The sequence below is a fragment of the Trematomus bernacchii genome, unplaced genomic scaffold (genome assembly GCF_902827165.1).
Source record: "Trematomus bernacchii unplaced genomic scaffold, fTreBer1.1, whole genome shotgun sequence".
NCBI classification, from domain to species: domain Eukaryota; kingdom Metazoa; phylum Chordata; class Actinopteri; order Perciformes; family Nototheniidae; genus Trematomus; species Trematomus bernacchii.
The window spans coordinates 3,940,345-3,965,800 of NW_022987851.1; the positions used below are offsets into that span (position 1 = coordinate 3,940,345).

At 40.0% G+C, this 25,456-nt stretch overlaps 1 protein-coding gene and 1 pseudogene across 1 annotated transcript; both read left to right on the plus strand.

The window, feature by feature from the left end:
• The first annotated feature begins 962 nt into the window (after positions 1-962).
• LOC117468933 (alpha-2-macroglobulin-like) lies at positions 963-20,052 on the plus strand. Its single transcript, XM_034113308.1, has 36 exons — positions 963-1,102; positions 1,221-1,401; positions 1,795-1,951; positions 2,816-2,868; positions 3,099-3,119; positions 3,750-3,915; positions 3,995-4,079; positions 4,177-4,327; positions 6,377-6,494; positions 6,602-6,711; positions 6,793-6,960; positions 7,121-7,348; positions 7,723-7,786; positions 7,890-8,035; positions 9,728-9,877; positions 10,802-10,948; positions 11,048-11,141; positions 11,260-11,407; positions 11,865-12,090; positions 13,508-13,634; positions 13,813-13,934; positions 14,025-14,076; positions 14,869-14,952; positions 15,035-15,211; positions 15,537-15,612; positions 15,952-16,108; positions 16,469-16,543; positions 17,109-17,271; positions 17,367-17,557; positions 17,974-18,186; positions 18,580-18,698; positions 18,842-18,932; positions 19,025-19,093; positions 19,182-19,287; positions 19,442-19,483; positions 19,636-20,052. The coding sequence occupies exons 1-36, from the start codon at positions 1,017-1,019 to the stop codon at positions 19,638-19,640; spliced, it is 4,368 nt and encodes a 1,455-aa protein (XP_033969199.1). The 5' UTR covers positions 963-1,016; the 3' UTR covers positions 19,641-20,052.
• A 1,904-nt stretch (positions 20,053-21,956) lies between these two features.
• LOC117468989 overlaps positions 21,957-25,456 on the plus strand; it is a 59,914-nt pseudogene continuing 56,414 nt past the window's right edge.

The window sequence follows — 25,456 nt, forward strand, 5'->3', positions numbered from 1 at the left end:
ATCTCATATTCATAAGAGTTGACACTTTTTTTTTTGTGGTAAAGGGGGCCAAATGGCTCTTGTGATAGTAAAGGTTGCAAAGCCCTGGTGTAGGTTTACTGTAAACATTTGATACTGATCAAAGAATGAAAGTTCCGACTACCCCACCACCTGAGTGTCGCAATTATGGTCTCTGACCTCATCAGGTCTCAGGCCTTTTCTGCACTACGGCCTGAGGTTCTCTTGAGCATATAAACATATGCATTTGTCTTGTGTTTAAATGTACTGTTACATTATTACAATTTCGAAAGGGGTGCAGAAGTGTAGGTAATTTCACTCTGATGACTCCAATACCTTTGTTATTATATTTATACCTTACATGGTTTCAGCTGAGCTTCAAGTAAGAAATAATTGCTGTTGGTCATGACTGTTACCGCCGATAATTCACTCCCATTGTATTTACTGTTTGCAGGTCAAAGATATAACTGAAGTGTGACAATCAAAGACATTTATTTTTGTGTCCTTACAGTAACACCGTAAATCACCTTAAATACCCTTAATGCTCTCATATGCGGGTCCAGTTCCTAAGATACAAAAGTTTAGTTTTTATTGTTGCCTCATTTTAGACACTAAGCAAATTGTGTGGGCTGTAACTCATGACCAGTATTGACTTCATCAGTTCACAAATGTTTGCTGACTGTAAATGGTCTACTTTGGCCCTAGACAAAATCAAACAGCCCGGCTGGTTAAAGGGCAGTATTGCAGAACTCAACTACACACTGTGTGTGTGTGTGTGTGTGTGTGTGTGTGTGTGTGTGTGTGTGTGTGTGTGTGTGTGTGTGTGTGTGTGTGTGTGTGTGTGTGTGTGTGTGTGTGTGTGTGTGTGTGTGTGTGTGTGTGTGTGTGTGTGTGTGTGTGTGTGTGTGTGTGTGTGTGTGTGGTTGAGTGGGTGGTTTTGTTGTGTGTAAGAAGCAGGGGTGGGTTTCTCTATCAGGGGCTATTTAACACACGCTGACTCAGGATCATTGCAGTCAGTCATGGGTCGTCCAGGGATTCAGATATGGGGGCGGACACTGTGTGTCTTCTTGAGCTGGATGTGTGTGGGTCCAGCAGTGGCAGGACCGTAAGTACTGTCTGATTCGAAAATGAGTGTTGGTTAAAGACTTTCTTCATAAGTCTAGAGAGCTTATCCATCTCAGAATCAGTGAGATATCTGTGTGTGTGTGTTTATGTGGCTGTAGGCAGTACATGGTAGCCATTCCTGCAGTTCTTGAAGCTGGAGCTGAGACCAAATTCTGTGCGAGTCTCCTGCAGCCCAACGAGACTCTGGTGATGACCGTCACTCTGATGTCGGCACAGACGAATACAACCCTCATCCAGCAGACGTCCAGTGAAGACTTTCATATCTGCACTCAGTTCACGGTCAGCTTTCCAGATTTGATTCATTTGTACAATGTAAAAAGGCTGTCTTTAAAATGCTAAATGTTTTGTTGTGGAGTCTAAATTAGCTTTCATCCTTCATACAGTTATACATACACACTGACACACACTCACAGATTTGTTTTTCACACTATATAAAAAGCTACAATGGGCTTAAATGACTAACGCTTTTGTAACACAGAATACATTTTTGCTATTAGCTTTTTTCAAAGATCAAGTGAGATCAAGTAAGTTAAGTTCTCATACATCTTTTCTCAGTAAGAGGTAGAATAGTACAAAATATAATATAATATAATTCCTTTATTATCATTGCAACACGTACAATTCAATCGTGTGAAGGCTCCCTTTGTGTCTACATAATATTTTCTGTCACAGACTCCTTCAGTGGAAGATGAAGTGGTGCAGAAGTTCCAGGTGGAAGTACGAGGCGACACATTTTACTCAAAAGAAGTCAGGAAAGTCATGATCCGAAGCTATCAACCAATGACGTTTATCCAAACAGATAAACCAATCTACCTCCCTGGGCAAACAGGTAACGTTGAGCGAATGATCTATGATGTTGTTAACTGTTGGTACCCGGGTTCCCCTTTACAATCAATAGCATGCAGCAAGGGGTAAACAATTCATTTGTATAAGAGATGTCCCGCCCCTTAGCCTGTCACGTACAATGTGTTGGAGTGCTAGCAGAAGAGTGAGTGTTACATTTACCCAATACCGTACTACCATATTTGCGAAGAAAATGTATATGTGCCCCAGTATAAGAACACACAGTATGGGTAAAAGTCACTGAAGCCCAGAGACAACATGTGAGTCTGGTAAAGTGTCATTGTCACATTTCCCTAACTTAGCTTAACATGAAAATCATTTTGGTTGCATACATGGAAAAAGAAGAGGATAAGGGCCACATGTGATTTTTTTTTTAGATCTGTCCAAAACAAAAAATATGTCCCTACTCCTCTCCCGTAAAAAGGATAACTTAACAGAAATATGAAAAAAAGAATGTTAACAAGGAAACATTAGCTTATATAAAACATGTGTTTAGCACTAAAAATGTTATGTTGGCATATATAATAAAGTATGCGTCCCCACATTCTGGATATCACAGTAATATAACACGTTAATTCTAATAGCTAGTTTTATACCGTTAGCCGAAAAGGGAGGTTTACTTTTTGGGAAATTGTTTTTTTACTGATTATAATTAGACATGTTGCCAGACAGAGGAAATACTGTACATGTCAAAAGAAAATGATCTACTATTCTTAATTGTACATTTCAAGTTCATTACATAATGTTCTGAGTTGACAGAAGATCAGTTTCACAACCCTTTTAGGATGTGAAACACTGTTGTAGGAGAGCTGTAAAAGCTTCATGTAATCTTTCTGCTTTTTTTAATCAGTGAAATTCAGAGTAATCTCACTGGACACCAAGATGAGACCCGCCCAACAGATGGTGAGTGTTTGAAAAATCTTTCCTAATATCTCTTTCATGAAACACATTTTTAGTGATTACGTTAAATGTGCGGGTTTTTATTTGTGCCACATTTGGAACATTTTGTTCCGCATAATCCTATTTGAATTGGTAATGACAGTGAAACTATTACTGTGACTGTCTTTGAACACTGAATGATGAAAACAGTACAAACCAGCTGACCCTTTAACAATTATTTTTCCTTTTTGCAGTATAATACCATCGAAATTGAGGTAAGAATACAAATATACATGAATAAATATAGAAATAATATACATGAACTGGTAATATAGTCTGAAGGTGACAAGTTTGATTATTTAGGAACACTTTAAAGCAAGATGGTCGAGTTTACTGATTTGTCTTTTAGACAATCAATGTGTGACCTGTAAGCTCAAAGATATAACTGAAGTGCATATATCCTCCATATATCAATAAAATGTAGTGTGAACAAAGCTCCACTTACAATTTCAAACTACCTTTATTGTAATTGAAAGACAACATGAGGCTAATTTCCTGTATTTTTAGTTTGAATACCTGCGCATACAGTATCGTATATATCTAACAAACATCTTTACTTTACCCGCTTTTCACTCTGAGAATCAACAAGTACAATTCCTCTGCCATCTTGTTTGAATGAAAAGAGTAAACAATCAACATTCTAATTTTGTCATTTCTATTCAGTTTTTTCTTGCATAATTTTTATTATTTAAGTGTTTTATGTCTTATATACATATTTATGTTGCATTGTTGGAGGAGCCGGGGAATTAAGATTTTCATTGCCACTGTAGCTGACCCTGTAGATGACATAAAACCTTTGAATCTTAAATCCTGAATGTTGTTCCAATTTACCCTTTTTTGTATAGGATGCTAACAGGAACAAGATTGGACAGTGGCTTAATGAAACATCTGATAGTAAAATATTGCAGCTTTCTTACGCCTTGAACCCCGAGGCTCGTGAAGGATCCTACCAAGTTACTGTGTCGACTGGGTCTAATAAAATATATCACAGCTTCAAAGTGGAGAAATATGGTAAGGTATTGTTTTAAGCCATCCATTACAATCCATTAGTAATGAAGCAAGAATGCTAATGATCCTATTTTGTCCACAGTTTTGCCTAAATTTGATGTTAAATTAACTGCATCTGACGAAGTAAGTATCGATCAGGAAGAAATCAAAGCGGAAGTTTGTGCAACGTAAGTAAAAGCTCTTCGCTCATTTGCTCTTGAATAGTTCCAGCTTGGTGAGTGAATGGGTCTTTTCTAAACACAGTTTTCTTATCAACCTAATTAGGTATACATATGGACAGCCTGTGCCAGGCAGTGTTAACCTAGAGATATGCAGACATTTTAATAGCTACATTGTAAGAAGCTTAGTATCCACCCCGGAAAATCCAGAGGGAGTCCCTGAAATATCCGACCCATGCTACGAGGAAACAAAGCAGGTACAGTTGCTGAGGCGACAGTCTCATGTCCGTCTAAAATGTGCACATAAAGGTAGACCTTACATATCTACCTCCTACAGAATGTTTATATATTGTATTAAGTTGTATTATTCAAACATGACATACCGTGCACACTTCCACCACACGGCCTCGCTCGGTATGGCTAGGCCTCGTTAGGCCTTGTTAGGACTGGCTCACTTTATGGCGCATTTCCATTACAGTTTAAGAACTGGGGTAGTATCTATAGTAACGCAGTGTAGGCGGAGCCGTGACATCATCTTCAATGCGAAACACAAAACCAACATCAGCCGTTAGCTGTTAGCCCTCAGAGCTCACAGCTCCTCATATCTGTTCAGAAACTAGACAAAACTTAAACAAGTACAAACCACAGACTGTCTGTGTCATGGCGAATACAGTCGCTGGTTTATTTATGTCTGTATAGGCCGTTGTTGTGAGTGTGGACGGTCGGAGCATACACTGCGTTAGCTTAGCCAATCTCCATTTAGACAACACGCATTTTAAAAGGTTTTTCGCCTGCCGTCTGTCTGCAGACTTGTCAAAGCATTAATTCATGGTTTTTACTAACCGGTATCAGTATGTTGTTACTTCGGCATAATTTTGAAACGTGTATTACAATTAAATCACGGTCAAATATGTTCATCTTGTTGTAGTTGTAGCCCCCTTGCCAGCGATTCTCTCTCTAGTTTAGCAAACTCAGCCCGACTCAGCCTGGTTGTTCCTGGCCCTAGAACCACGATTTTATGGGGCCAGAAAAACTGTGAATTAGGACCCGCTAGCCGGTACTAGGCCAAGTGGAAACGCAACCAAAAACGGGCCCCGCACGGCTCGGCACGCATAAAGCGAGCTCCGCGCTGCAGTGGAAACGCGCTGTATTACTGTAACACTACATTGGACTAGATATATTGTCATCTACGTTGTCAGTGTAGTGTACAAATGTATGAGCATATCAACTGATTCATCACAATGGATATAGTAGTTTCATTGTAAAAAGAGTGAACTCAAGCTAACTGATTATCTTGGGAGCTGCATTTCACAAACGTCACCAGCAAATGGAGTTTCCTTCTTAATGCATGGATATAAAGAGAACTGGATACAGCGTCTGAAGCTAGCCCGTTCATTCCTACAAGATTTCCTCAGTGGCGCTCAGTGGCCCAAAATGGAACTATTGTCGATTAAAAAACAAAAAAAATCTGTTCTTGGTCCCATAGACATAGAGCATGCGCACTTGATATTTCTTAAGCCCCGCCTCTGATATCCAGCTTTTGACTCAGTCAAATGAATGCAGAAGGAAAATAACTCTAGATTCGTCTTTTAGCACATTTACAACTTTAAGACCCTTTATATAGAGGCTATAAAAGTGTTCGTACTGGGTAATTAATTGTACGACAATTTGAAAATGTCTTTTTCCCAATGTAAGTCAATAGATGAGAGCAACACATCTGGGTACTTTCCCTCTACGCAAGGCCATGCCCCTTTTTGGGTGAAAACACTCACTATCATTTGACTGGCGCTAAATACAGATTCTGAAGTCTTCGCCGATCACATCATAAAAACTATAATACTGCGCCTTTTTTTATCGACAAGGAGCGCAGATATTATGTTCAGACAAGCAAATAATTAAACAATGTAATTGGAGATTGATGAACGGCGTCGATTTGTTGGGCGTTGATATAAATCAACAGGGGAACGATGTCTGGTCAGTCTGCCAGTGAACGAGTGGCAGGCAGCAAGCTAGCACTTACACTTTGATTTCTGAATTAGATTGTTTCTTTTACTGTCCTTTTTTTGTAGAGGAAGTAAAATACTGTTTTTCTGCTTGGCGCCGATGCCTTGTTTTTACCGTTAAGTGGGCGGAGGCCTTCATTATGTCGTGGACTAGAACATAAGTGTAGTACCACCATTTGGCCACTACTGTGTGTACTAAATGTGCTTCAACGGCCAGCACACTTCCTGGGGGCTTGGGTTGAAGTAGAAACACAATCCAGAATGTATTTGATTGTATTTCATCTATATTTTTGTGCTTTTTAGACGAACAAGAAAGGCTGTGCCAATTTTATCTTCTCAATGTCAACTTTCACAAAAGTTGCACAAAAAGTGTTGCGAGATCAGTTAAAACTCAGTGCCAAAGTGGAAGAGGAGGGCACAGGCAAGTATTTTGATCTATTTCTTCATAATTTGATCCTGCTCTTGATGAATATATCTAATTTAAACAATATAGAATTCATGTATTTAATATGGAGCATCCTTCTACAGGTATTTCACACCAACAAGCGAAGTCTATGGATATTTCATATGTTGTTGGAAAGCTGTCCTTCACTGACACACCCAAGATTTATGAACAAGGATCCATTGTGGAGGGAAAAGTGAGTTCACTTCTTCAGGGTCATGCAACCAAATTGTTCTGAAATGCCTTCTCAGTAATATAACTTTTTTCTTTACAACAGGTTAAAGCAGTTTATTACAACAATACACCCATTGCTGACATGCCGGTGTATCTTTTTGAGGGTGAAAGGTGGTCAGCACGTTGGTTGCAGAATCTTACCACTGACAGCAATGGTGTTGCCCCTTTCTCATTCAGCACAGCTAACCTAAATGGGGACATCCATATCCAGGTAAATAGGAAAATAACCATCTTGTATCCAACATGTTGTCTGTCACAGCATAAAACAACCGAAAATCAATTTTTCAATATAGAGCAACTGGCCGAAGTGGTACAACATGTAGCTTTCTTCTATCCCAACCAATGTTAACATCGTTTTTTCTGTTGTCTAGCTAAGCAACACACCAACAATGGGTTACGCTCCTTATAGAGCGGCACATTACGAGACTGGAGATCAAATAGTTTCGTTGGTCCAAGTCTCTTCTCCCGATACTAAAACTGTCAGCTTCCTGGAGGTGAAGAAGAAGGATAAACCACTTCCATGTGACAAAGAAGAAGAAATCTTTATCCAATACACTGTGGTTGGAGAGGCCAAGGGCTCAGTGGATATGATGTATCTCGTAAGTAAAAAATTAATTTTTTGTTTTAATAATGACCTTCACAACCGAGTGCTGGCTGAAAGGAACACATTCAACCCTGACCCCAAGTCCTTACACCCGTTAGTAGAGTTGTTTTCCAGTTGAGTATAATCAGCTGAGTTCCTCTTTTTATACATTTCATTACTGCATGAATCAATAATTCATAGCAAATCTAATAAATGCTGATCTGGATATGTTGATGCTCCATTTGATTGGCTGTTTTTAACAAACCCCTCCTTTCCTGCCGCTTAAGCACATAGTTGGAGTTGGTTTGTTCAAGTCAGAGCTAACACTGACAGCCATGCTTTGTGGTACAAATCTATAGTTCTTTGTGACAATTTTCTGAAATTCCCCAGGTCTTATCTAGAGGTGCCATTGTCATGCAAGGAGATAACCGCATTGATGTGGAAGATCAATCAGGTGAGTAAAGAATGACATCTTAAAAATCTCCCTTTTAATAAGCATTGCCAAAAAAATCATATGATTGATGATTGTGGTTCATAACAGTTTGGTTGTGTTTCAGTGAATGAGGGCCAGGTGTCCTTTAAGCTGACAGTGTCTCCAGACATGGCTCCAGACATCCAGGTTATAATTTACGCCATCCTCCCCAGTGAGACTGTGATCGCCAACAGCGCCGACTTCTCCATTGAGAAATGCTTCAGTAACAAGGTCAGTTTCAGAAGTTTCTGTTATTTTCAGATGCAAGTGTACAATCAAAGTCATTTTTTGGAGAAATTAAAAATATCACACTAGCTATCAAGTTAACAATCTCAAAACCATTGGTTATAACTCTTTAGGCCCATTTTGCAACACCTCTTTTGTTATCCATGCGGACTCTTCCACCTGCCAAAGTCTGTTCGACTAACAAATTGCTCAAACCTGATTTGTCAATATTACTAGGTTACAAACGGTCTTCAAATGGACTGTGAACTGGACTAAAAGCATAATCCTTCTGCGCTCATATGCAAATATCTCTTTACAACGATTACCTTAAATCTTATTAAGCACTATTAAGGAATTATAATCCAGGTGCAGTCCTTGCTATATTTACACACAAGACAAAAGATAGTTCATTTTGTGGGTAAAGAAATTATGTTTCTCCAAAGCCATGGCGTGAAAATCAGTGTTAAGTTCAGCCAATTTACAAGGAATGGATTGTTATGTATAATAAGTGCAGCATTGACTTCTGGCATCCAGCCCACCACCTTGTCACTTCCCAAAAGAAAGCCAATAACCTTAGCAGAGCAGGGATTGGGGAGTGACAATATCAACAAAACCTGAAAACCCACCCATGCCCAAGTTCAGGCTCGGATTGGCCATCGGGAGAGTTGGGACTTTTCCCGGTGGGCCGCTGCCTTTGGTGGGCCGTTGCCTTTGGTGGGCCGCTGCCTTTAGTGGGCCGCTAGCTGGCATTGGTGTGCTGCAAATGTACACAGCGGCGGACTGGCCATTTGTGTGTATCACAGAACGGCTGGACGTCAGCGGGACATTGCCGGCCGGCTCCGTTTGCTCCACCCCCCCCGTTGACAGTTCATGAGCATCGAGCTCGCCCCCCCCCCCCCCCCCCTGTTGACAATTCACGAGCGTCGAGCTCTACCTCATAATTTCCCGGTAAAATGAAGTGTCCCAATCCGACCCTGACCATGTTGCTGTTATTTTTACGAAGCCAGATTGAATTGAAGAATAATTTCTCAAGCTCATCTCCAGAATTATGTTTTCAATAGTTTGCTACTATAATTTTGCAGCAATTTTTCGACCGCTGGAGTGGTACACCGCTTGTACTCCACAGGCATTTTGCCCTTGTTTGCTTGGGGCAGCTGCCACTGGAAAGTAGTAATTTGCTGTCTGTCACACAAGCAAGGTCCCCTGATGCATATATCCCCATGAATCATTATTTTTGTTCAGTTTTAATGCACAATGTTTGGCAACATAGCACTACAAACACTTGTATCTTATATTACATAGATGATGTAAGCGTGGCATAGCCACATGGATGTGGTTCTCGGTTCCAGCACAGCAGATTGTTGGTCAGAAATATGAACCAGTTTCAAAGGCCGAGAGCTGGCGTAGTTGCAGTGGAAAAACTGATTTGCAATCAGGCACATGCTCTGAACTGGCCATGGAACCACTTAAAAGAAAATATATGTAATTTATTAAGCGTTGGCAGGACCATGTCAGTCCACTAAAGAGAAAATGCTGGTAATGTTGCTATGTGCGGCTCTGGCATGGGGCCATTCCCCTCAGAACCAGAGCACGGAGAAAAGTAGGTAAACTACACATTTTTGCCAAATTCAAAACATTTGAGGTTCTCATCCGCCACTAAAGTCTCAGGTGAGATGTTTTTTTTTTTTTATATGTAAGGTGTCGCTGGAGTTCTCTCCATCCTCGGCCGTCCCCGGAGAGCAGACCATCCTGAAGGTGAAGGCCCTGCCAGACTCTCTGTGTGGTGTCAGCGCTGTCGACCAGAGCGTCCTCATCAAGGAGCCAGGGAAAACTCTGGATGCAGACAAGGTACCTGCTAGAATCAACCACAAATAGATACAAAGTTAATGTTACCTCAGCATTTTATTTTCCTTAATTTGCATTCGTCATGCAGAGGTTCAAGATTTTTCTGATATTTCCTTGTATGGTGGTCAATCATTCTTTATTCTATTCTTCTACCAGTTACATATTGTTACCAACATTCTGTTAACCCTTGTGTTGTGTTCAAAAGCTGTTACCGTTCATGGTGTTCGCGGGTCAATTTTGACCCATGATTTATCTCAGTCCAAAACACTCAAAAACAATGACTATCATCCAATATTGTTTTAACTACATCATAAGTAACTTATTATGCATTCATAACCATACAATCCTGTTGTAATTGCATTTTATGGCTCCAAAAAACATTACACCACATATTTAATAATGTGATTCAATGCACATTATATTCACTATAGTGAAGACAGTGGATCATTACGTTATCTGACTATAATAGACTAATATTATAATACAATCTCCCCAAAAAAAGTTTCAAATTATTGTTACAGTGGATGAAGGGGGTGGGGGTGGGGTTTCTAAAGTCAATGATGAATCTTGATTGGGCCAAATTGGACCCAGAGTCACCCCCAACAATGCTGCTGGGTCTTCCCAGACCCGAACACCAGATGATACACTTTTTTTTTAGAAACCTTCAGACTTGGCTAAAATTGTCAAAATCAGTTTTGTAGTGTTTATACAGCTGTTGTGGAGGATATCATGAAGCCTTGTTCCGTAAAAAAAAAACTAGAGCGTAGTTATTATATCATTTTCATTTGAAACGGGTCACGGGAGACCCGAACACAACATAAGGGTTAAATGCATCTCAGTAATCCGCAGTTTCTCAATTGTCAGATGGTCATAAAAACAATAAAACTCTTGTAAGAATATAGTGGTGAACCATACCTTTCTTCTCAGATATTCAACTTGTTGCCTGTCAGAAAAGCAACACATGTTCCATATAATGTTGAAGATCGTGTAGAATGCTTGCTTGTGAGACCCAGAAGATACGCTATGCCATTTCCCGATGGAAACCAGAGAGATGATGCTCATACAGTTTTCCAGGTACTAACTCCACAAACAATGATGTTTAATATAGCAATATATGTTGCTGTAGCCCATTTTTTATAAACTTTTCAGTGATTCCTGTATTCATGTATTTAGAATGTAGGTATGAAGATGGCAACAAACCTGGTTATCAGAGTGCCGACATGCCTCAAGTACAGAGGAAGAGAATACCACCAGGGCAATAGCTATGGTAATTGCTTTTCTTGTTCTATTGAGTGACACATACTTAACATTTACCAGCAATCAAACAGGTTACCATGTCAATGTTTTCTCCTGCTTTTGTTGGATTCCTTTTTTGATTTTTTTAGGTATAAGTTATGATAGTCCTGTGGTAGCCAGTATGGAAAGGCAATCTGAGTCAGCGTTTGGTGGAAGCAATTCTCCTGATGATTCACCAATTGAGACCGTTCGAACTTTCTTCCCTGAGACCTGGATATGGGATCTGTTGGAAGTTGGGTAAGAATATGCCATAAAGAGTTCTAAGGGTCATGAATTGAGTAAATGTATTCATTTAAACCAGATATATATGTAGACCAGACTCCCAGCACACATGAATAGCAAGAAAATCCCTTAATGACGCTGCTCATCTAGTCGTGTTTAACATGTTGGCTTGAAGGGAAATTAAAGGGTATTTGTGATTCTATGAAACGTATATTCATCATTTTAGAGACGTTTCTTTTATAATGACGGTATGTGCGGAAATATTTTGGGCTAGTGTGCATCATTTTTAGGGTTATGGTTCTTTATTTAGAATATTGCCAGAATTGATTTAGCAAGACTGAACCAAGTAATCATTTCTGAGTTTTTGAGATCTCAAAAATCAAGGAAATTAAACAATTTCACGTATGTAAGTTAGTATTTAAGTATATTTCTCAAGGTCACGGAATCTGTTTGTGTGCTTCTGCTGATCCAGAAAGTCTGGAACGAAGGATGTGTCCGTCACAGTCCCAGACACCATCACCACCTGGGAGACGGAGGCATTCTGTTTGTCCTCTCAAGGTTTTGGCTTGGCTCCTCGTAAAGAGATCACGGTCTTCCAGCCCTTCTTCCTCGAGCTCAGCCTGCCCTACTCCATCATCCGAGGGGAGCACTTTGAACTGAAGGCAACCGTCTTCAACTACCTGACCAGCTGCATCATGGTAACTTATATTTCCACATACCTACATATTTACGTCAGCATGCTCATAATAGTTGCTAACATGCTAAGCAGGTGCAATACAATGCATTATTTGGTGAAAATGTAAGAAATGTTATGTAAATGCACCCAATATTTATGCAGTTTATGGTTTCATAATGCCTTCACTGTATTTACTTACTTGTATTGCACTGTGGTAACGACTTTGGTGCAAGTAAAAGGTAGCTGCTTTCTATAAGGAAGCATGAGAAAAGGTCCAACATTTCACCCTTCAAACATTGAACTTGTGAAGTCCGAGCACAGAAAATATTCTGTCTCTTGATAAACTGTCTTGTTCCGGTAGGTTCTTTCCAGCTTTGCCTGTACAGATCCTCCCCTCAAAATGTCAACGGACAATTTATTTGTGCATCATACCGTTGATAGCCAGTAGCGGAATGGATACTGCTCAGCTCTTTTTGCTGTATGGTTTTTACATTGTCACTGTGCCCCATTTTTAGAAATCTGTATTATAGGTCGAAACATCTCCAAATAGCTTTTTGTTGTTGTCTAGACTTTCTGAAGTCAATCTGGATACAATCTGGATATGCCAAAAAGGGATTTTGGTTGTCCTTGTAACCAAGGCTTTAGTCCCATACTCATTGACCCAACTCATTGGTGATCTTGTTTGGTGAACACTTAGAGTATTCTAATGAAGAAGTCTTGTCTGGTAATGATGAGGGCAAGGATAGAGAGTGTAAGAAGAACAGCAATGTTCTTCAGATGGAAAAAAAGCAATTTTGCTGATGTGGTTGGCATATGGTAGGAATGAGAAGGTGGGGATGAAGATGATGCAATAGTTGTGCATGGGGCGATGAGAATGAGATGTTTAGTGCAAATGACTGGGCATAGTGGGTGAGGGAATTTGGGCAGTTTTTTTGGCATCGATGATTTAGGATCCGAAAGACAGGCCATGAGGGTTGAGTAGGTGGTGGGTGTCATGGTCCTGGAGGAGAGGTAGAGATGAGAATCATCGGTATAGCAGTGGATATAGATGCCATGTTGACGGAGGATGCTTCCTAGGGGAAGGATATACAGGACAAAAATGAGGGGAGCGAGGACTGAACCCTGGGGGACACCATGAGGGAGTTGGGCAGTGGGGGAATGGCAGTTATTTACGTATTTTAGTGTAGCGAAAGGATGTAAAACAGGAGAAGGCAGTTATATCGATGGTGTGAGAGGAGGATGGAATTGTTGATTGAGTCAAAGGCTGCGCTTATGTCATCAAGGATGAAGATGGTAAGGAGGCTGAAGTCTACTCAGAAGAGTTTATTGTTTGTGATTTTTCTCATTTAGTTGAGAGCTAAATAAAAGGCACCACTCTTTTGTTTGCTTTTGCTATAAATCTACATTTTCTAAAATATATTTCTGTCTCTCTTGAACAGGTTACTGTGGCTCCAACCCCCTCCTTAGATTACACCCTTATCCCCCTCTCTGGTGACCAGTACACATCCTGTTTGTGTGGTGGAGAGCGCAAGACCCTCAGCTGGACCATGGCCCCCTCAGCTTTAGGTAAGAGAAGATCTTTCTACTGATGTGAAATGTTAAAGTGTGCCAAGGTAGATTAAACCTTTTTTTACCTTTGTGACATCATTAAGATCCACCTTAGTGACAGAATGTTTATACACGATAATTCATAAAAACACAATTCTTGATCAAGTTTCACATTTTGTTTGTTGATCTCTTGAAGGGGTTATGAATGTGTCAGTGACTGCTGAGGCTGTGGCATCCCAAGCTTCATGTGACAATGAGATTGTGAGCGTGCCAGAAAGGGGTCGTATCGATGTGGTCAAACGTTCTCTCATAGTCAAGGTCAGGACCTTTAAACAAAATGATAAAGTATAAGTTCATCCATTAACAAGAAAGAAACTCTGGAACTCACATTATATATTTTCCTTTCAGGCTGAAGGAACTGAGATGTCCAAGACCTACAACTGGCTGCTCTGCCCAAAAGGTCAGTTTGTTCAGAACAATAACAATCAATTATGATAAGTTAGGAGATTTCACATCAAGAATATGTGACCCTCTATCGAAATCAGTCTGGCGAATACCGAGTTAATCATGGATTTATGTCCAAAACCTTGTGCAGAGGCATTACAACAGGCGCTGTGTGTTGTGTGTTGCCTCAGAAAATACACACAACACACAGATGAATCTCAGTGAACAATAAGCCGCTGATTGAACATTAGTAGAGGGACGGCCTGCTGACAAGCTTTTTTATGGACAAACAAATCATATCTAATCGAGTGGTGGTTTTGAGGGGGGGCCAGCAAAAATATTATGCCATAAGAAAAATATCACTTAAAAAAGCTAACTAACTAAAAACTATGGCTAAAAAGATACTGCAAACTTTGAAGGCCTTTTTCTCATAATTTTGTCTTGATCACACTCAGCATCTCGTGGGGATATTTGTTCTGATTGTTTGAGAACAAAAAGAATAAGGATATAACAGAAAGCAAAGAATCTCCTTCTTCCAACATTGTATATAATTCAAAATGTGTTTCAGGGTCCATGTGACTGGTTTTGATAGAGCAGGTCAGTCACATATAATAGATTCATTCACTACCTTCTAGCACTTAACTTATTTGTCAATGAGTCACAGATTCATATAAGGTCATTATTTAAATACATTTTATCACCCTGATGGAAGAACACCTAATTCTTATTCTCAGTCCTGTTTCAATCGATGATCCATTAACCATCCGTGAAATCTATCTTTGTTTGACTGTATCTTGTCTTCACACAGGAGAGGCTTTGAAAGAGGAAATAAAAATACAGCTGCCTGAGAATGTCATTCTTGGATCTGCCCGAGCTTCGCTATCAGTCTTGGGTAATACATTCATTTCTGTTGAGTTGTTTTTGTTGTATTTTGAGTTACATTTTCGAGTCTTAGCTTCATTGTTTTTGTGCAGGTGACATTCTGGGCAGGGCTCTAAACAACCTGGATGGGCTGCTGCGGATGCCGTATGGATGTGGTGAGCAGAACATGGCGCTCCTGGCCCCCAACATCTACATCCTCCAGTACCTGAAAAACACTCAGCAGCTGACCCAAGCCATCAAGGACAAGGCTACCAACTTCCTGACCAGTGGTGAGTCTCTGGTCAAATATGTCAAATGTAGCATGAGTAACACACTGGCACACAAAAATGCAACCAGTATCAGAAAGAGTGTTGCATGATTATGTAGCCTGTGCCGATTCATCCCTTTTTTCTGCCTTTTCCCTGCTAATGGTAAACATCCGCGCTGAAAATATGAGAGGAAGTTTCGGTCAAACTTGGTAATGTGATTAATTTGCGTTCTTTATTTTAATCACTTTAAGGTTTCCAGGTTGATCACAAGCGTTAAAGTGTTACTTCATTCATTCATTTAGCAAAACCCTTTTGTAATTTGACACGTGTTACTTTTGTGATACAGGCTACCAGAGACAGCTGAACTACAAACATGATGATGGTGCATACAGCACATTTGGAATAGGAACTGGGAACACTTGGTGAGAAAACTACTGATCGATCATCAACCCAAATAATGATATGTACATGCTGTGCAATATTTACCATGTCACACCAAGACATACAGTTTACCACTAGTGCTAACAGAGTAGATGATGTAGAAGTACTTAGACATTTTATTTTATTACTCATAAGTTCTTCACAATAAAACCACTAATGTGCTATGTGAACACACGCAAGTTCAAGTCTTTCTAATTAATGCATAAAATAGAGTCGTATGATTTGTATATTGTTGTGATGATCTTGAGACATTACACAGATCATGATCTTTAGTTGTTTAATTATGTCAGTCATATATAACTTTGTTTTAATATCCTCAGGCTGACTGCTTTTGTGGTGAGATCATTTGCCAAAGCACAGTCTTTTGTCTACATCGACCCAGCAAAGATGGAAGAGTCTAAGATTTGGCTCCAAAGGAAACAACGAGGAAATGGCTGTTTTGAACAGTCAGGAAAGCTGTTTAACAACAGAATGAAGGTAATCAAAGTCCTTCTTCTCATGAAAATACCTGTTAATAACTGAAACATAAGAATGTTATACATTTTTGTTTTCACTAAACCACATGTTGTTGTACCTCTATTTAAATGCAAATACACCATCAGGACTTTCAAACATGGCTCAGTAGTAACTAATGCCAACCTAGGGACCGGTTTCACAAAATGTGTATTGACATCTGTACACTGCTCGTAAGCAGTACTTAAATTAGATGTGCTGTGTGTGTGTGTGTGTGTGTGTGTGTGTGTGTGTGTGTGTGTGTGTGTGTGTGTGTGTGTGTGTGTGCGTGTGTGTGTGTGTGTGTGTGTGTGCGTGTGTGTGTGTGATGGTTGTTCTCTACAGGGTGGTGTATCTGATGAAGTGACTCTCAGTGCCTACATCACTGCTGCCTTCTTGGAGATGAAAACATCTGTGGAAGTGAGTACAACAAAGCGTTTTCCGCCCAAGTATTTGTTGCCGGATTGGGCTTTAAAATTGATTATGGTGGTATTTTTTAAATATTATTTTCAGTCTAACAATTAAGTTTATTAATGGCAAAGTAGTTTGAAGGCAACTCGCCAAGCTGGTCATCTGCCAATGTTGCACCTCCTTCCAGCTGCTCAGACCTCTAATATAAATGAAAGACTTGCTAAAAATAGTTTTGGGACATAAGACCACTGGACTGTCTTTATTAATATATTTAGGAACTTGGGTACATTTTATGATTGTAGGCGTCTTTAAACAATGATATTTGTTGGTTCATTCTGGTCGATGCAAGTTGTATTTTCTCCCTTTCATTATTCAGGTTTGTCGTATTGGTAAAGACTTGCTGAGCCCTTACTTTCTGATGTTTGTTAATATTATCACCTGCATTCACGTTTTTTTTCCTTTATATAGAAATGTGTTAATGCATCATGAACTAGAATAAACTTGGTGCTTTGATAGATTAAATCAGGTTTGACATGCTGACTGTTAAAAATTGTGTTATTTGAATCTGATCTAGGATCCTGTGGTGAACAAGAGCCTGTCTTGCCTCAAAGAGTCCATCAGTGACCTCAGTAACACCTACACCACAGCTTTGCTGGCGTACGTCTTCACCCTGGCAGGCGACATGGAGACCCGTGCTCACCTTCTCAATCACCTAGACACTGTTGGAATACAAAATGGTGAGTCATTTTTCTTAAAAATATCTTTCTGGATTCACTACTGTGGGTCTAGCTTACCTTGTATCTGTTTGTCTGTTTGTGGATGGCTGATTCAGGAGGTTTCCTTCACTGGTCGCAGACAGCATCAGAAAAATCAGCCTCTTTGTCTGTGGAGATAAGCTCCTACGTGATGCTGGCCAAACTCAGTGGTGCCTCTCCCACTACTGAAGACTTGGGCTATGCTGCTGGCATCGTTAGATGGCTGGCGGGCCAGCAGAACTATTACGGAGGTTTCTCCTCCACACAGGTAAAGCACACACTGCTTACAGCTGGACTTACAGTTAAACATATAAGCTACCCTGATCAAAATGATGAACAAAAAAAGTTAATTTAAATTGAAATGTACATATGGGACTTTGATCTGACCTAACAAGCTTAACCATTCTTAACCATCACTTTCTTGTGAAAACCATATATTTCCAAAATACCTGTATAAGCTAAAAGAAATCTGCTCAACAGGAATACTAAATCCTTCAGTTCAAGTGAAGCATTCAAAATCATATAATAAAGATAGAATTAGTTTTCACCAAAAAGCGACATGAACCAATTTTTGAACTCCTACATATGAAATCTACTGTATGTATAAACCAAAAATAATAAAACTTTACATTAGCACTACTGTAGGTGCACACAGTATTTCATATTTGTGTATCTGTGTTGTAGGACACAGTGGTGGCTCTTCAGGCTCTGGCTCTCTACTCCGCTCTGGTGTTCAGTCCAGGAGGTTCAAGCTCGGTGACAGTCCAGTCTCCCAGTGACACTCTGACATTTGATGTGAACCAGAACAACAAACTGCTCTACCAGGAGAAGCTGCTGCAGGACGTGACAGGAAAGTTCAGCCTGGAGGTGAAGGGCACTGCATGTGCTGCAATGCAGGTCAGTGGTCATGCAGATTTACCTGTTTCTCTGAAATACATACACCACAACAAAAACTGCTGATTAAACTGTATCGTAATGTTAGCAGCCTCATCGCTCAACACAGTTAAATACAGGAGTTAAATACAAGTGACTGAAATTCATTTCTACCGTAGAAATGAATTTCAGCCACTTGTATTTAACTCCTGTTACTTTGGGAGTCCAAACAAAGGTCCCTTCAAAGTTTCCGTGCACATAGCAGCCAACAGTCTTTTCCACGTGGCGTTGCAGGTATACAAACTTACCTTCCACCTAGGTCCCAAAAAAAGAAAGCAACATCATATATTAAAAGCAAAGGCAATCTCGAGATTCAGGTTCACTCTTTATGAATAGTGTTCTCCTTGTGTTTTCCAGATTTCTCAACACTATAACATCCCAACTCCTACTGACGCAACGACCCTCAGTGTCAATGTAAGAACAGAGTTTGACTGCACCAGCAAAAACACCAAACTCACTCTGAATCTTCAGTCCCGGTAAGTTATCAACAAGCAGATTCACGGGAAAGAAGAACACTGACATTTCTGAGAAACAATGCTCTGCATTTTCCAGCATGAATTATGTAACTGCTGGAGGATGGACATGGGAGAAATGTTTTTTAACCGCACTTGCCTTACAGATTTAGTGGAAAGGAGAACAGCACAAACATGGTGATACTGGATATCAAAGCACTCTCTGGATTTGTCCCAGACCAAGAATCTTTGAAGAGGGTGAGTTATTTCAGTAACTTTCACCTTTAGCTCGAAGTTAAAACATCTTCATCTGTTGTTGAGCCACCCGGCTGATTACCATCTCCTCACAGCTCAAAGGAGCCCTGCTGGTGGATCGCGTTGAACAAAAGGAGGATCATGTTCTGGTGTACATACGGGAGGTGAGAGAAATCCTATCCTCAGCGAGCAGCAACAGATGATGCCCTTCACATTTGTTATTCATGGTTTTGTTTATTTTTATCCCAACAGTTACCAAAAGACATACCTATCAACCACAGCTTGGATCTCAGACAGGAGATCCCAGTGCAGAACATGAAGCCAGCCGTGGTCAAGATCTATGACTACTATCAGCCAAGTAAATCCTTACGAACCCTTAACAGAGACTACAGCCCACACTGATACACTCTGCTCCAGAACATTCTCAGAATAGTATTTTTTTTAAATTATGTAGTACTTGGATAGATTATTGTCTCCTTATCTTCTGCTTCTTTTTCCTTCATTCCTCTCAGGTGACCAGGCTGAGACAGAATACACACACCCTTGTGTTTCAGGTAACAATCTGTGTTTACATACAGCAGAAATACAGTCTATTTTACAGAAATCTTTTATACATGCATAACCTTAAACCAAAACAAGCAAAACAACTATTGTAGACTGTAAGATTTCACAGTGACTGACTTTCTTTTAAAATTTAATTTTGCAGCTTAAAGAGTGAAGTCTGATCCTCGGGACTTCAAGGATTCCAGTACGATATACAAATACTTTTTTTTATCAAAGATACATTTTATGTACTTTCACACCAGTTAACTTTGTTAATTAGCTACGTTTACTGCTGCAATGTCTAACAGCTGTTAAACTACAGCACATATCTGAAATGTGTGCTTTTTGGAAAAACAATGATACAATATGCGTCCCACATTAAAACTGGTCTTCCACTGTTTCCTCCTTCTGCTTTACATGTATCGTATCACAGTGTAGAATTTGTGCAGGTCAGCTTGGTGTGGACATTTGTATGCAATCCTAGGAGGAAGCTTTGGATAACATAACTCAGACTATGCTGATGGAAGGGTGACTAATGATTGTTGAATATAAATAAAAACAAACTGAATGCTAAAAGTGTACCTCAATTTGTTGTTGTCCAACTTTTCTCTACATTCATGAATTAATTAATGATGGAAGCCATGTGTTAATGTTATCAAATCAAATCAAATCAAGGTTTATTTATAGAGCACATTTAAAAGCGATTTTTGGTCGGGCCAAAGTGCTGTACATGTAATAACTACAATCACATAAAAACACATTTCTATAAGCACAATAAAAGACAATAAATTACAACAGATATTTAAAAAGAAAACACAGGGAAAAGTCAGGAGTCGTGCTCCGCTCTAACTAAAAGGCCAGGGAGAACAAGTGTGTCTTAAGAGTAGATTTAAAAACCCCTAGGGTCTGGGCCGACTTATTGTCTTTTATCCTTTAATATGAAGTATATACTTTTTTTAATCATCTGTTGGACAACAGGACTGCGTCCAGAACAGATATCTTTAAGTGGAGTAAAGTTTATTGTATCAAAGCCTATGGGAGGTAATAGTCATATTCAGGTTGTTCATTTTTCATGATTGTTAAAATCTTCCTAATGTACCTGTTGGCCAGAATTCTATTCACTTTAACACCCCAATTACTGACGTCAGAACCTTCAGTGTCATGGTCAAAACAGAGATTTGGACTTGCTTGTTTATTACTGACAGGACCTTAGCATCAGAGTTACCACCTGGTGCATTTTTCTCCAGGGGGGGCTCTACCAAAATGTAAGCAAACTTATACACAAACTCAAAACATATGTCATATTACAACGCAGGGCTAGCTCAAAGGCACACAGCACTTGATACAGTCTATTATTTTAGTGCCTGTTTTTGTCAACCTCCTTATTATGCTTACTGATATCCTGTAGCCCTCATTGGACAGCTGTGTTTACTTTCCTAAACATGGCTAGTCGCATAGCATCATCCATGTGGACACCACATAACACATCTCGGCTTGCGCAGCACGTTCACAGGCATAGATTGCGCAATAATTTATTGCATACCTTGGAGGTGAAGTGCAGGCATATTGTCATTCAAGAGAGAATACAATGCGTAGTTCTTTTGGAAAACATGTTTTTGTTTTAGCCTATTTACCTCGTTAACATTGACACATGCATCATTTGTGATTAAAATAATGGTTGTTAATGTATTAGTGACCCCCACAGACAGTGCTTGAATTGGAATAAAAAAGGTGCCAGTACTCTAAATCAGCAACTGTTTCAAGTCAATTTATTTATACAGCTCAAAAACAAGTATTTGGCTCAAAGTCATAGTATATCCTAATACTGGTGGGTTTGTCTCTTTACTGTATATTTTAGAAAGGCTCACTGTACTTAAACAAAATGACTCAGGGTGCATCTGAGATTAGAGGGGGTGCAGTGGTAAAGTGCTATTTTTATAAGTGGGGAGTGGACCTGACCCCCTCTAGGGGGGTCCGGGGGCCAGCTCCCCCGGGAAGATTTTTTTTTAAATATTGAAGTTAAATGCATCAATCTGGTGCACTTTGAGAGCAAAATGAAGAGATACATGGATACCTCTCAACATCCATATGAAACAGAACTGTAAACAGATTTACTTTTTCTTTATGGATATAAAAGAAAGTAAAGCCTGACTCCCACTGGCGGCTGGTTAAATGACTCCTCGTCCCTGAGTACACTCATCTTTCAGCAGGAAAGGAGAGAGGGAATCAATGGAGCTGCCAGGGAGGACACAGGGGAATCCAGACGGTGGTTTATGGGATGCAGAACTTGGAGCAGGAGGCTCGACCAGAGAAGGCTCCCCGTCAGACACAATTTCTAACACAGGCACAGCATTTTCTGTATTTGCAGTCGGCTCCTTGTCCGGCGACAACCGCTGTCTTTTCGGACAAATATGCCCAGCGTACCTAGATGCCGCCGGCTCATGACGCATCTAGGTACGCTGGGCATATTTGTTGTCATGCGTCATGACGTGCCGCCGACGGCTGAGTACCGGCATCTTGCCGGTACTCAGTAAGAAGTGCCGGTATCACATGGGTAAAAATCAGAAGTGCCGGTACTGCGTACCGGTGAGTACCGGCCCAATTCAAGCACTGCCCACAGATGTATGATTTCACTGCTTTCATAGGAGCTCAGACCCCTCCTTATGGGAGCTGGGCTCCCATTGGCTCCCACATAACTCGAACCCTGCATAAATATGTGCGGTGTGTCAGGGAACTCACAATAGGGGCGTTCACACCAAGTACTTTTCCCACAGTAGTTCATGAGAACTTTAGTTCATGAGAGCTCTTTTAGTTCTGATGAACTAAAGCAGATCGCGTTCACACCAAAATGAGTTCCTGGGGGTGGATTAGGCAAATGAGCCGCTGACGTCACTTCTTCTTCTTCTGCTTTGGGTTTACTGGCAGGCCGCAAACAACTTCACGGCGAGTACAGTAGGTGGCGGTATGCACCTTAAAGTTGCAATTCGCCAAAAAACCGAGAGAAGAAGAAGAAAAAAAACTTCCGCTTCCGCTGTATGCTTCTGTTTACCTTCCGACCTCAGACACGGTATGGAGTTGACGTTTTGGCGGTCGTGTTATACAGCTTCGTAACTAAGTTATTTAAGCCAATAACTCAGCCACAAATACAAATACAGATCGACCATTAAAATGCAATAGAAATGTCAAAATCACATTAATACTATCTAATGTAGGATTTATGGAGTTATGTAGGGCTAATTTGTGTCTTTGTATGTGTTCCAGATATGCAAATACTATGGAACGCGTCGTGTCCCGCGCTCTCGGTGAACAATAGAACATCGGCCTGGTGGGAGGTGGTGCCAACGTACACCAATGTGCAGTGGATCAAAGATTTCCGAATGTCCAAGGGCTCTTTTCAACTCCTCTGTATTCGCCTGGAAGCAACGTTGGGGAGAGGCATCTGAACAGCATGGAAATTGTAAATTGACAATAAAGCTGATCTTTTGTACAGTGCATTTGGTTCTCTCTTTTATTTACCAGTCAACAGACACAATTACAATAGTGCAGACACACCTTAGTGCAAAGATTAAATATCAGTATCAAAACAGTACTTATACTGTATATTTGTATATTAATATGAGTATATTATGTTAAATGTGTGTTAAAGACAATGGGATGAGGTTGAAAGCTCTTTAAAAAGCTTTTGTATACCATCTTTACTGTGATAAATACATACATGTTAAGCATACACACCTGAAGAACTACGTTACACACACACAGGTTAGTCTGTGTACCGCTGCACTGCTGCTGGTTTAAACAAAGACAGTCATGATGCTAGTGCCGTGCATGTAGGTTCTCTTTTATTTATCAGCAGCAGATCAATAAGTGTCAGTAGTATCAAAACAATATAATAACAGTGGCAATATATATATATATATATATATATAATAACAATAGGTAGGCTCAGCAGCAGACACACCTTAGTGCAAAGTTAGGTGTCAGTATTAATAACAGTGGCATATATATATAATCACAATAATACAAAATTAACTGTCCCAGGTGTAGGCAATTTGGGGTGAAGTGTCTTGCCCAGGGACACAACGACATCCTGACTGCAGTGGGGTTTGAACCTGTGCTCCCCTGGGGCCTCATTTATAAAGGGATATACGCTCAAAAAATGGCGTACGCCAGTTTCTACGCAATGTTTGCGATTTATAAAATTCTAACTTGATGGGAAAATGTGCGGTCCTCCACGCAAACTCTAACCCATGCGTACGCACTAAGCACACAAACAGGAGAGACGAGAAACTGCGACACCATTGGCAGAAGGAAGAATGGAGAGAAATATGTGGAAATAATACCATAAATAAAATGTTACCTCTCATTTATCAAATATGAATAATTCATTTTCAAACATTGATTAATTTAAAGCCAATCTTAAAATGATTAAACAAACGCCTTTTTGAGACTCCTCAGTGCACACAAAAACATAACTTGGGGAAATAAATAAATACGGATGTTATTTAAAACCACCTCGAATATGTTGTGTTAATGTTATGAAATGTTTTCTCATAAATGATGCGGTAAGCAGGAGGACAGAATAACGTCTAAACTGACGCCGTTTTGCATTTCTATAGGTTGTAGATACGAGCATGGTTTTATATACTATCACGTTTAATCGTGTTTTATGCCGTTTGCCAAGACTTGATAAGTCGCTCGTAAAACACATGAGGTATGGAAACTAAGAACACCATATGTGGTAAATTGTACAGCTAATATAACACAACACATTAGTTGTATTTCCTTTAACTGGTGGATTATGGATATATGTGACCCGCTCTATCGAAATCAGTCGGAAGTCGCAACGGCTCATTTCAAAATAAACATGGATTTGCGTAAAAAACTATTTTTTCGGGGTTCGGGTGTGTTGTTTGATTTTAAATAAACAAAGTCTTGGCTTTCAGAATATGAAACTTTTATTTCCAAAATCACACGATAAATACATTTGTGAAGCTTGTGAAGGGAAGATGACAGGCACCTCTCACTTGCAATCTGCTGTTCCGTAGCGCGGCTCCCCCTCCCTCCGGCTGAAATTATGAATGTAAGGCATAAGTAATCATAGATAACACGGCAGGGTCCGTTACAGTTTGTTTTCATCTGATTTCAATTAAACAAAGTCTTGGCTTTCAGAATATTAAACTTGTTTCGGCAAATTTAGATGATAAATACAACTATGAAGCTTGTAACGGCATATTTACAAGCGGAGAACGGAGTAATTTAACGTCACAGCAAGCATAACAACAGCCGGTGTTTCTCGTGAGTGTTTTCCCCGGGAAACAAACACAATATACACAAACGTAAAAATACACAAACTAGGGCTGTCAGTCGATTAAAATATTTAATCGCGATTAATCGCATGATTGTCCATAGTTAATCGCGATTAATCGCAAATTAATCGCACATTTTTTATCTGTTCTAAATGTACCTTAGAGGGATATCTTTCAAGTTTTTAATACTCTTATCAACATATGAGTGGACAAATATGCTTTATATGTTTGTTTATTATCATTTGAACAATGACAAATATTCTCATGAATATTAAACACAACAACCTCTGAACATTACAAATATTCGCCTCAATTCAACCTGGAACCTCTCTCATACAATAATACAGTGTGTGTGTGTGTGTGTGTGTGTGTGTGTGTGTGTGTGTGTGTGTGTGTGTGTGTGTGTGTGTGTGTGTGTGGACACTGTGATGGATCGTTGGAGCTATGTGCAGCTCAAGGCATATATGCTCGAATGGGAGCTGCCTGGACGCTGCAATCATGTTGCGCGCACTATCCGTGCTGAGTGTGCTGACTTTTCGTACAATGTCCCACTGTCTGGCTACCTGCATAAAGTCAAGTGCTCGGCGCAGTTGTCGGCGAAATGTCATTGAAACAGCTCCTTATATCCGTTAGCGCAGCTAGCTAGCACCAGATGCTAACAACAACAACACGTAAGGT

Bases quoted from the DNA above. Each gene is read 5' to 3' on its own strand.
- LOC117468933 (XM_034113308.1), top strand. From the start codon at position 1,017: ATGGGTCGTCCAGGGATTCAGATATGGGGGCGGACACTGTGTGTCTTC. The intron at 3,916-3,994 runs GTAAGGTATTGT...TTTTGTCCACAG, and splicing joins CTTCAAAGTGGAGAAATATG to TTTTGCCTAAATTTGATGTT. The intron at 13,635-13,812 runs GTAAGAGAAGAT...GATCTCTTGAAG, and splicing joins CATGGCCCCCTCAGCTTTAG to GGGTTATGAATGTGTCAGTG.